Below are 13,850 nucleotides of genomic sequence, written 5' to 3'. Positions count from 1 at the left end.
ACTACAGAGACACAGAGACATGAGAGAGTAAACACTACAGAGACATGAGAGAGTAAACACTACAGAGACATGAGAGAGTAAACACTACAGAGAGATGAGAGAGTAAACACTACAGAGACATGAGAGTAAACACTACAGAGACATGAGAGAGTAAACACTACAGAGACATGAGAGAGTAAACACTACAGAGACATGAGAGAGTAAACACTACAGAGACATGAGAGAGTAAACACTACAGAGACATGAGAGAGTAAACACTACAGAGACATGAGAGAGTAAACACTACAGAGACATGAGAGAGTAAACACTACAGAGACATGAGAGAGTAAACACTACAGAGACATGAGAGAGTAAACACTACAGAGACATGAGAGAGTAAACACTACAGAGACATGAGAGAGTAAACACTACAGACACATGAGAGAGTAAACACTACAGAGACATGAGAGAGTAAACACTACAGAGACATGAGAGAGTAAACGCTACAGAGATATGAGAGAGTAAACACTACAGAGACATGAGAGAGTAAACACTACAGAGACATGAGAGAGTAAACACTACAGAGACATGAGAGAGTAAACACTACAGAGACATGAGAGAGTAAACACTACAGAGACATGAGAGAGTAAACACTACAGAGACATGAGAGAGTAAACACTACAGAGACATGATAGAGTAAACACTACAGAGACATGATAGAGTAAACACTACAGAGACATGATAGAGTAAACACTACAGAGACATGAGAGAGTAAACGCTACAGAGACATGAGAGAGTAAACACTACAGAGACATGAGAGAGTAAACACTACAGAGACATGAGAGAGTAAACACTACAGAGATATGAGAGAGTAAACACTACAGAGACATGAGAGAGTAAACACTACAGAGACATGAGAGAGTAAACACTACAGAGACATGAGAGAGTAAACACTACAGAGACATGAGAGAGTAAACACTACAGAGACACAGAGACATGAGAGAGTAAACACTACAGAGACATGAGAGAGTAAACACTACAGAGACATGAGAGAGTAAACACTACAGAGACATGAGAGAGTAAACACTACAGAGACATGATAGAGTAAACACTACAGAGACATGATAGAGTAAACACTACAGAGACATGAGAGAGTAAACACTACAGAGACATGAGAGAGTAAACACTACAGAGACACAGAGACATGAGAGAGTAAACACTACAGAGACACAGAGACATGAGAGAGTAAACACTACAGAGACATGAGAGAGTAAACACTACCGAGACATGAGAGATTAAACACTACAGAGACATGAGAGAGTAAACACTACAGAGACATGAGAGAGTAAACACTACAGAGACACAGAGATATGAGAGATTAAACACTACAGAGACATGAGAGAGTAAACACTACAGAGACATGAGAGAGTAAACACTACAGAGACATGAGAGAGTAAACACTACAGAGACACAGAGACATGAGAGAGTAAACACTACAGAGACACAGAGATATGAGAGATTAAACACTACAGAGACATGAGAGAGTAAACACTACAGAGACATGAGAGAGTAAACACTACAGAGACATGAGAGAGTAAACACTACAGAGACACAGTCGACTAGAAACACAAACAACCAATTCTATAAAGAAATATAAATAAAGTGACTAGAAATATATTGATTGATGCATTTTGACATTAGATGCCAGATACCATGGTAGATTGATACAGTTTAATGGTAGATACCAGGCCGATAAGTGACTGATGGTAGATTGATGCAGTTTAATGGTAGATACCAGGCCGATAAGTGACTGATGGTAGATTGATGCAGTTTAATGGTAGATACCAGGCCGATAAGTGACTGATGGTAGATTGATGCAGTTTAATGGTAGATACCAGGTCGATAAGTGACTGATGGTAGATTGATGCAGTGTAATGGAAGATACCAGGCCGATAAGTGACTGATGGTAGATTGGTGCAGTTTAATGGTAGATACCAGGCCGATAAGTGACTGATGGTAGATTGATGCAGTGTAATGGTAGATACCAGGCCGATAAGTGACTGATGGTAGATTGATGCAGTTTAATGGTAGATACCAGGCCGATAAGTGACTGATGGTAGATTGATGCAGTTTAATGGTAGATACCAGGCCGATAAGTGACTGATGGTAGATTGATGCAGTTTAATGGTAGATACCAGGTCGATAAGTGACTGATGGTAGATTGATGCAGTTTAATAGTAGATACCAGGCCGATAAGTGACTGATGGTAGATTGATGCAGTTTAATGGTAGATACCAGGTCGATAAGTGACTGATGGTAGATTGATACAGTTTAATGGTAGATACCAGGTCGATAAGTGACTGATGGTAGATTGATGCAGTTTAATGGTAGATACTAGGTCGATAAGTGACTGATGGTAGATTGATACAGTTTAATGGTAGATACCAGGCCGATAAGTGACTGATGGTAGATTGATACAGTTTAATGGTAGATACCAGACCGATAAGTGACTGATGGTAGATTGATGCAGTTTAATAGTAGATACCAGGCCGATAAGTGACTGATGGTAGATTGATGCAGTTTAATGGTAGATACCAGGTCGATAAGTGACTGATGGTAGATTGATGCAGTTTAATGGTAGATACCAGGTCGATAAGTGACTGATGGTAGATTGATACAGTTTAATGGTAGATACCATGCCGATAAGTGACTGATGGTAGATTGATACAGTTTAATGGTAGATACCAGGCCGATAAGTGACTGATGGTAGATTGATACAGTTTAATGGTAGATACCAGGTCGATAAGTGACTGATGGTAGATTGATACAGTTTAATGGTAGATACCAGGCCGATAAGTGACTGATGGTAGATTGATGCAGTTTAATGGTAGATACCAGGCCGATAAGTGACTGATGGTAGATTGATACAGTTTAATGGTAGATACCAGGCCGATAAGTGACTGATGGTAGATTGATACAGTTTAATGGTAGATACCAGGCCGATAAGTGACTGATGGTAGATTGATGCAGTTTAATGGTAGATACCGGGCCGATAAGTGACTGATGGTAGATTGATACAGTTTAATGGTAGATACCAGGCCGATAAGTGACTGATGGTAGATTGATGCAGTGTAATGGTAGATAGACCTACCTGCTGAACAGTCGAGTTGCCTCCATTGAGGACAGCTATCCCCAGCTTCAGAGTAGAGGCCACCATGGGACCCATCTCACCTGGTGGGGAACACAACACCTTTATACTGGGTCTAGTACGTCACAACGTAGCTACCTACCTACTGTGGACAGAGCTCTGCTTTGTTGTGAGAGTTATCTTTATACTGGGTCTAGTACGTCACAATGTAGCTACCTACCTACTGTGGACAGAGCTCTGCTTTGTTGTGAGAGTTATGGGTCACTGAGATGTCCAATGTATTCATCACACATGGCTACTCTTTCCATGACATAGACTGACCAGGTGAATCCAGGTGAAAGCTATGCTCCCACTTCAATCAGTGTAGATGAAGGGGAGGAGACGGGGGTTAAAGAAGGATTTTTAAGCCTTGAGATAATTGAGACTTTGATATTGTATGTGTTCCGTTCAGAGGGTGAATGGTCAAGACTAAATATTTAAGTAGCCTTTGAACGGAGTATGGTAGTAGGTGCCAGGGCGCACCGGTTGGTGTCAAGAACTGCAACGCTGCTGGGTTTTTCACGCTCAACAGTTTCCTGTGTGTATCAAGAATATAGTCCACCACCTAAAGGACATCCAGCCAATTTGACACAACTGTGGGAAGCATTGGAGTCAACATGGGCCAGCATCCCCTGTGGAACGCTTTCAACACCTTGTCGAGTCCATGACCCGACAAATTTAGTCTGTTCTGAGGGCTGAAAGGGGGGGGGGGGGGGCAGCGACTCACTATTAGGAAGGTGTTCCTAATGTTTTGTCCACTCAGTGGACATCCTGTTCATCCATTCTACTCAGAGAGCTTACCTTTGCTGGCGCTGATAGTCTGCAGCACCATCTCTGCAGCACCTCGGTCGTGTAACCTGGCCTGCTGATATAGCAGCTTCTGTTTCTCCATCTCTTTTTCCTGCAGGAGGGAGGGAGGAAGAGGAGGAAGAGGAGGAGGAGGAGAGACCTGAGAGACTGCACCTTCCTGTCCAATCAGACCACCGTGCGCCCATCGGGCTACAAGACACTCAACACCACCCTGGAGGTGAAGACCTACTCCTGCACCAGGTCCAAGATCACCTTCCGTAGGTGTTTTCTATCAACGTCTTTCAAATTGAATTCAGGATGATGTCACCGGTGTTAATAATGCCTGTTGAAGACAAATGTATTACAATATTGTAACTCATAACCACAGGGCCCCACATTGGCTAGTTAAGACTACAGAGGGCTTGGAGCTGGATGGGAGCAGGCAGTCTGTCTGTGTGTTAGTACAGTGAGGTGGACTGTAAGCTCAGTGCTGAGGGTCATGAGACAGATAGACAACGAGGGGGACAGTGTCATGTCTCCAGCAACACCCACTGAAACAGTGACAACCAAACAGCAGCAACAACTCTGCCCGACTGAGGGAACAGCATGGCAGGGAGCGCTATAGGGGTCCAGGCTTGGCTGCTTCCCCACTTTCCATCTGAGCCACAGCAGAAGAACACAAGGGGATGGAAGAGCTCGGGAAAAGCAAGATGGCCGCTCTCCTAATTTAGGCTTTTTTTTTTTTACAGTGTTGAAGAAAAAAACAAATCAGGAAGCGGAGAGGGGCGGGGCTGAACGACATGAATGAGGAACCTTCAAAAGGAACATGAAATACAGAAATACTGGAAAGGAAACAAGATGCAAAATCAACAAGAGACAGTTGTTTTTTTGAGAACTTTGTTACCAGAGATTCTTCCTCCTTCTTGGCAATTTTGTTGCTTAAACCTTTGCTTATATCGCGCTGGGGAAACAGAATGGTATCATTTCACAGTGCACGGATCCCACCCAGCTATACTCAGAAAATAGAAAAACCTCCCAGAAAATGATGGTGAAAAGATTGGTGTAATAAGGACAGGATGTGGTCCTGAGGAACAGCCGTGAGCAGCCTACTGAAAAGCCATGCTGATTAACATCCTCAGTGTTTTAAGAGTGTCGCTGCATGATCACACAAACCACACGAGGAAAAAAAAAGATACAGATGTACACCATGTTCCGTTATAACAGGGGCTCCAGAGTGGAGCAGAGGTCTAAGGCACTGCGTCTCGGTGCTACAGGCGTCATTACAGACGTCCCCTGGTTCGATTCCAGGCTGTATCACAACCGGCCGTGATTGGGAGTTCCAAAGGGCGGAGCACAATTGGCCCCAGCGTCGTCCGGGGTTAGGGTTCGGCCAGGGTAGGCCGTCATTGGCCCCAGCGTCGTCTGGGGTTAGGGTTTGGCCAGGGTAGGCCGTCATTGGCCCCAGCGTCGTCCGGGGTTAGGGTTTGGCCAGGGTAAATAACAAAATGTGTTCTTAACTTAACTTAAATCAAAATAAAAAATGTGGTCAATCTATGGTAAATTACACCAGGTATGAGACAGATGAGCCATATCATTATCATCTGATTGGATCTCCAACTTGAGATCCACAAGTCTCCCATTAATGTCAATGAACGATAGGTGAGAAAATTTGTATTGCACAAGATTGTGTCAACTCAACAGAGAAGACTCTACGTGTCATCTCTTCAGGGGTCATTATCTCAACAGAGTAGACTCTACGTGTCATCTCTTCAGGGGTCATTATCTCAACTCAGAGAGAAGACTCTACGTGTCATCTCTTCAGGGGTCATTATCTCAGCAGAGTAGACTCTACGTGTCATCTCTTCAGGGGTCATTATCTCAACAGAGTAGACTCTACGTGTCATCTCTTCAGGGGTCATTATCTCAACAGAGTAGACTCTACGTGCCATCTCTTCAGGGGTCATTATCTCAACTCAGAGAAGACTCTATGTGCCATCTCTTCAGGGGTCATTATCTCAACTCAGAGAAGACTCTCCGTGCCATCTCTTCAGGGGTCATTATCTCAACTCAGAGAAGACTCTATGTGCCATCTCTTCGGGGGTCATTATCTCAAATCAGAGAGAAGACTATGTGCAATCTCTTCAGTGGTCATTATCTCAACTCAGAGAGAAGACTCTATGTGCCATCTCTTCAGTGGTCATTATCTCAACAGAGTAGACTCTACGTCCCATCTCTTCAGGGGTCATTATCTCAACTCAGAGAGAAGACTCTACCTGCCATCTCTTCAGGGGTCATTATCTCAACTCAGAGAGAAGACTCTAGGTGCCATCTCTTCAGGGGTCATTATCTCAACTCAGAGAAGACTCTACCTACCATCTCTTCAGGGGTCATTATCTCAACTCAGAGAGAAGACTCTACCTGCCATCTCTTCAGGGGTCATTATCTCAACTCAGAGAGAAGACTCTATGTGCCATCTCTTCAGGGGTCATTATCTCAACTCAGAGAGAAGACTCTACCTGCCATCTCTTCAGGGGTCATTATCTCAACTCAGAGAGAAGACTATGTGCCATCTCTTCAGGGGTCATTATCTCAACTCAGAGAAGACTCTAGCTGCCATCTCTTCAGGGTTCATTTAAAAGCTGCCTGCAAGCCATGGGAAACTAAATAACCCACATTTTAAAAGACGTCACCCTCTTTTTAAAATGCTTCTGGGGGAGGGATGGGCAAAAGTTAAATGAGTTGGACGGTGTTCAAGAGGAGATACCTACTTCAAAACTCTTCACCTCCTCTCCATCCTCATCCTCTTCATCATGACAGCTCTGGTGGAGAAATGGATGATACAGAAAGAGAAAGACATTATAACCAATAAATCAATCAACCAATGAAGTGATCGGGCCAATCAAATAATAAATCAATCAACCAAGTGATCGGACCAATCAAATAATAAATCAATCAATCAACCAAGTGATCGGACCAATCAAATAATAAATCAATCAACCAAGTGATCGGACCAATCAAATAATAAATCAATCAACCAATGAAGTGATCGGACCAATCAAGTAATAAATCAATCAACCAATGAAGTGATAGGACCAATCAAGTAATAAATCAATCAACCAATGAAGTGATAGGACCAATCAAGTAATAAATCAATCAACCAATGAAGTGATAGGACCAATCAAGTAATAAATCAATCAACCAATGAAGTGATAGGACCAATCAAGTAATAAATCAATCAACCAATGAAGTGATAGGACCAATCAAATAATTGATGAATCAGTAGAAAAACATAATGGATTGTGACATAAGACCACTCTGAATGCAAGAGGTACCTTAGCCATAATGTCAGCATAGGCCATGTAGAGAATGTCCTCTTCCAGCTTACTGCAACACACAGTAGATAAGGTCATTATTATTGTGTCATAGTAGTAGTAGAATCAGGAAGGTTCTAGAACATCAGGTAGACATCAGATCCACTGTAATGGATCAGTTACAGCCGTGGCATTATCATGGTTTTATACCACCGGGTAGAGAGGATGATGTATCCTATAGAGTGTTACAGTCCTGGTTTTATACCACCAGGTAGAGAGGATGATGTATCATATAGAGAGTGTTACAGTCCTGGTATTACTATGGTTTTATACCACCAGGTAGAGAGGATGATGTATCATATAGAGAGTGTTACAGTCCTGGTATTACTATAGTTTTATACCACCAGGTAAAGAGGATGATGTATCATATAGAGAGTGTTACAGTCCTGGTATTACTATGGTTTTATACCACCAGGTAGAGAGGATGATGTAACATTACTAGTTACAGTCCTGGTATTACTATGGTTTTATACCACCAGGTAGAGAGGATGATGTATCATATAGAGAGTGTTACAGTCCTGGTATTACTATGGTTTTATACCACCGGGTAGAGAGGATGATGTATCATATAGAGAGTGTTACAGTCCTGGTATTACTATGGTTTTATACCACCAGGTAGAGAGGATGATGTAACATTACTAGTTACAGTCCTGGTATTACTATGGTTTTATACCACCAGGTAGAGAGGATGATGTATCATATAGAGAGTGTTACAGTCCTGGTATTACTATGGTTTTATACCACCAGGTAGAGAGGATGATGTAACATTACTAGTTACAGTCCTGGTATTACTATGGTTTTATACCACCAGGTAGAGAGGATGATGTATCATATAGAGAGTGTTACAGTCCTGGTATTACTATAGTTTTATACCACCGGGTAGAGAGGATGATGTATCATATAGAGAGTGTTACAGTCCTGGTATTACTATGGTTTTATACCACCGGGTAGAGAGGATGATGTATCATATAGAGAGTGTTACAGTCCTGGTATTACTATGGTTTTATACCACCAGGTAGAGAGGATGATGTATCATATAGAGAGTGTTACAGTCCTGGTATTACTATGGTTTTATACCACCAGGTAGAGAGGATGATGTAACATTACTAGTTACAGTCCTGGTATTACTATGGTTTTATACCACCAGGTAGAGAGGATGATGTATCATATAGAGAGTGTTACAGTCCTGGTATTACTATAGTTTTATACCACCAGGTAGAGAGGATGATGTATCATATAGAGAGTGTTACAGTCCTGGTATTACTATGGTTTTATACCACCAGGTAGAGAGGATGATGTATCATATAGAGAGTGTTACAGTCCTGGTATTACTATAGTTTTATACCACCAGGTAAAGAGGATGATGTATCATATAGAGAGTGTTACAGTCCTGGTATTACTATAGTTTTATACCACCAGGTAGAGAGGATGATGTATCATATAGAGAGTGTTACAGTCCTGGTTTTATACCACCAGGTAGAGAGGATGATGTATCATATAGAGAGTGTTACAGTCCTGGTATTACTATGGTTTTATACCACCAGGTAGAGAGGATGATGTAACATTACTAGTTACAGTCCTGGTATTACTATGGTTTTATACCACCAGGTAGAGAGGATGATGTATCATATAGAGAGTGTTACAGTCCTGGTATTACTATGGTTTTATACCACCAGGTAGAGAGGATGATGTATCATATAGAGAGTGTTACAGTCCTGGTATTACTATGGTTTTATACCACTGGGTAGAGAGGATGATGTATCATATAGAGAGTGTTACAGTCCTGGTATTACTATAGTTTTATACCACCGGGTAGAGAGGATGATGTATCATATAGAGAGTGTTACAGTCCTGGTATTACTACAGTTTACTAACCAGCTAGAGAGCAGAGTTACCCACCACTTCTCAGTCAGGGCCGTCCTACTGAATAACTGTATGAGCTGATGAAGAGGGTCGATCCTCTTGGCTCCCTCATCTTCTTCAGGAGGCTCCTCTCCTCCAGGTCTCTGTGAAGACAGAATCAAAAATAAAAAATGATTCTTCACAATCCACAAACGTCAAATCTCTTTCTACGGGGCCTTCTAGTCTACACCACATCTACACAGGTAACACTCTCAAGTCTCAACCACAAAATAAACTCTGATAAGGATCACATCTTCTTTCTGGGAACAAAAACATGTTATGAACACTACTCCCTAGAGACCATATGTACACTACTCCCTGGAGACCATATGAACACTACTCCCTAGAGACCATATGAACACTACTCCCTAGAGACCATATGAACACTACTCCCTAGAGACCATATGAACACTACTCCCTAGAGACCATATGAACACTACTCCCTAGAGACCATATGAACACTACTCCCTGGAGACCATATGAACACTACTCCCTAGAGACCATATGAACACTACTCCCTAGAGACCATATGAACACTACTCCCTAGAGACCATATGAACACTACTCCCTGGAGACCATATGAACACTACTCCCTGGAGACCATATGAACACTACTCCCTAGAGACCATATGAACACTACTCCCTAGAGACCATATGAATACTACTCCATAGAGACCATATGAACACTACTCCCTAGAGACCATATGAACACTACTCCCTAGAGACCATATGAACACTACTCCCTAGAGACCATATGAACACTACTCCCTAGAGACCATATGAACACTACTCCCTAGAGACCATATGAACACTACTCCCTGGAGACCATATGAACACTACTCCCTAGAGACCATATGAACACTACTCCCTAGAGACCATATGAACACTACTCCCTAGAGACCATATGAACACTACTCCCTGGAGACCATATGAACACTACTCCCTGGAGACCATATGAACACTACTCCCTAGAGACCATATGAACACTACTCCCTAGAGACCATATGAATACTACTCCATAGAGACCATATGAACACTACTCCCTGGAGACCATATGAACACTACTCCCTAGAGACCATATGAACACTACTCCATAGAGACCATATGAACACTACTCCCTAGAGACCATATGAACACTACTCCCTAGAGACCATATGAACACTACTCCCTAGAGACCATATGAACACTACTCCCTAGAGACCATATGAACACTACTCCCTAGAGACCATATGAACACTACTCCCTAGAGACCATATGAACACTACTCCCTAGAGACCATATGAACACTACTCCCTAGAGACCATATGAACACTACTCCCTAGAGACCATATGAACACTACTCCCTAGAGACCTTATGAACACTACTCCCTAGAGACCATATGAACACTACTCCCTGGAGACCATATGAACACTACTCCCTAGAGACCATATGAACACTACTCCATAGAGACCATATGAACACTACTCCCTAGAGACCATATGAACACTACTCCCTAGAGACCATATGAACACTACTCCCTAGAGACCATATGAACACTATTCCCTAGAGACCATATGAACACTACTCCCTAGAGACCATATGAACACTACTCCCTAGAGACCATATGAACACTACTCCCTAGAGACCATATGAACACTACTCCCTAGAGACCATATGAACACTACTCCCTGGAGACCATATGAACACTACTCCCTGGAGACCATATGAACACTACTCCCTAGAGACCATATGAACACTACTCCCTAGAGACCATATGAACACTACTCCCTAGAGACCATATGAACACTACTCCCTAGAGACCATATGAACACTACTCCCTAGAGACCATATGAACACTACTCCCTAGAGACCATATGAACACTACTCCCTAGAGACCATATGAACACTACTCCCTAGAGACCTTATGAACACTACTCCCTAGAGACCATATGAACACTACTCCCTAGAGACCATATGAACACTACTCCCTAGAGACCATATGAACACTACTCCCTAGAGACCATATGAACACTACTCCCTAGAGACCATATGAACACTACTCCCTAGAGACTATATGAACACTACTCCCTAGAGACCATATGAACACTACTCCCTAGAGACCATATGAACACTACTCCCTAGAGACCATATGAACACTACTCCCTAGAGACTATATGAACACTACTCCCTAGAGACCATATGAACACTACTCCCTAGAGACCATATGAACACTACTCCCTAGAGACCATATGAACACTACTCCCTAGAGACCATATGAACACTACTCCCTAGAGACCATATGAACACTACTCCCTAGAGACCATATGAACACTACTCCCTAGAGACCATATGAACACTACTCCCTGGAGACCATATGAACACTACTCCCTAGAGACCATATGAACACTACTCCCTAGAGACCATATGAACACTACTCCCTAGAGACCATATGAACACTACTCCCTAGAGACCATATGAACACTACTCCCTAGAGACCATATGAACACTACTCCCTAGAGACCATATGAACACTACTCCCTAGAGACCATATGAACACTACTCCCTGGAGACCATATGAACACTACTCCCTGGAGACCATATGAACACTACTCCCTAGAGACCATATGAACACTACTCCCTAGAGACCATATGAACACTACTCCCTAGAGACCATATGAACACTACTCCCTAGAGACCATATGAACACTACTCCCTAGAGACCATATGAACACTACTCCCTAGAGACCATATGAACACTACTCCCTAGAGACCATATGAACACTACTCCCTAGAGACCATATGAACACTACTCCCTGGAGACCATATGAACACTACTCCCTAGAGACCATATGAACACTACTCCCTAGAGACCATATGAACACTACTCCCTAGAGACCATATGAACACTACTCCCTGGAGACCATATGAACACTACTCCCTAGAGACCATATGAACACTACTCCCTAGAGACCATATGAACACTACTCCCTAGAGACCATATGAACACTACTCCCTAGAGACCATATGAACACTACTCCCTAGAGACCATATGAACACTACTCCCTGGAGACCATATGAACACTACTCCCTAGAGACCATATGAACACTACTCCCTAGAGACCATATGAACACTACTCCCTAGAGACCATATGAACACTACTCCCTAGAGACCATATGAACACTACTCCCTGGAGACCATATGAACACTACTCCCTAGAGACCATATGAACACTACTCCCTGGAGACCATATCAACACTACTGCCTAGAGACCATATGAACACTACTCCCTAGAGACCATATGAACACTACTCCCTAGAGACCATATGAACACTACTCCCTAGAGACCATATGAACACCACTCCCTAGAGACCATATGAACACTACTCCCTAGAGACCATATGAACACTACTCCCTAGAGACTATATGAACACTACTCCCTAGAGACCATATGAACACTACTCCCTAGAGTCCATATGAACACTACTCCCTGGAGACCATATGAACACTACTCCCTAGAGACCATATGAACACTACTCCCTAGAGACCATATGAACACTACTCCCTAGAGACCATATGAACACTACTCCCTGGAGACCATATGAACACTACTCCCTAGAGACCATATGAACACTACTCCCTAGAGACTATATGAACACTACTCCCTAGAGACCATATGAACACTACTCCCTAGAGACTATATGAACACTACTCCCTAGAGACCATATGAACACTACTCCCTGGAGACCATATCAACACTACTGCCTAGAGACCATATGAACACTACTCCCTAGAGACCATATGAACACTACTCCCTAGAGACTATATGAACACTACTCCCTAGAGACCATATGAACACTACTCCCTAGAGACCATATGAACACTACTCCCTAGAGACCATATGAACACTACTCCCTAGAGACCATATGAACACTACTCCCTAGAGACCATATGAACACTACTCCATAGAGACCATATGAACACTACTCCCTAGAGACCATATGGACACTACTCCCTAGAGACCATATGAACACTACTCCCTAGAGACCATATGAACACTACTCCCTAGAGACCATATGAACACTACTCCCTAGAGACCATATGAACACTACTCCCTGGAGACCATATGAACACTACTCCCTAGAGACCATATGAACACTACTCCCTAGAGACCATATGAACACTACTCCCTAGAGACCATATGAACACTACTCCCTGGAGACCATATGAACACTACTCCCTGGAGACCATATGAACACTACTCCCTAGAGACCATATGAACACTACTCCCTAGAGACCATATGAACACTACTCCCTAGAGACCATATGAACACTACTCCCTGGAGACCATATGAACACTACTCCCTAGAGACCATATGAACACTACTCCATAGAGACCATATGAACACTACTCCCTAGAGACCATATGAACACTACTCCCTAGAGACCATATGAACACTACTCCCTAGAGACCATATGAACACTATTCCCTAGAGACCATATGAACACTACTCCCTAGAGACCATATGAACACTACTCCCTAGAGACCATATGAACACTACTCCCTAGAGACCATATGAACACTACTCCCTAGAGACCATATGAACACTACTCCCTAGAGACCATATGAACACTACTCCCTAG

General features: G+C 42.8%; 1 protein-coding gene across 1 annotated transcript in view; it reads right to left on the bottom strand.

The window, feature by feature from the left end:
* Nucleotides 1–13,850, bottom strand: part of LOC110516746 (ryanodine receptor 2) — a 563,076-nt gene that overhangs the window by 69,946 nt on the left and 479,280 nt on the right. The window contains exons 79-83 of the mRNA XM_036960048.1: nucleotides 9,226–9,332; nucleotides 7,288–7,339; nucleotides 6,724–6,774; nucleotides 3,968–4,067; nucleotides 3,131–3,210 (exon numbers count right to left, since the gene is read on the bottom strand). Coding sequence (XP_036815943.1) covers nucleotides 3,131–3,210; nucleotides 3,968–4,067; nucleotides 6,724–6,774; nucleotides 7,288–7,339; nucleotides 9,226–9,332 — 390 coding nt within the window. The remainder of the gene's footprint in view (nucleotides 1–3,130; nucleotides 3,211–3,967; nucleotides 4,068–6,723; nucleotides 6,775–7,287; nucleotides 7,340–9,225; nucleotides 9,333–13,850) is intronic.

Source organism: Oncorhynchus mykiss, chromosome 23 (assembly GCF_013265735.2).
Source record: "Oncorhynchus mykiss isolate Arlee chromosome 23, USDA_OmykA_1.1, whole genome shotgun sequence".
Taxonomy (NCBI): Eukaryota; Metazoa; Chordata; class Actinopteri; order Salmoniformes; family Salmonidae; genus Oncorhynchus; species Oncorhynchus mykiss.
This window is presented reverse-complemented; position numbering and strand designations above follow the sequence as displayed.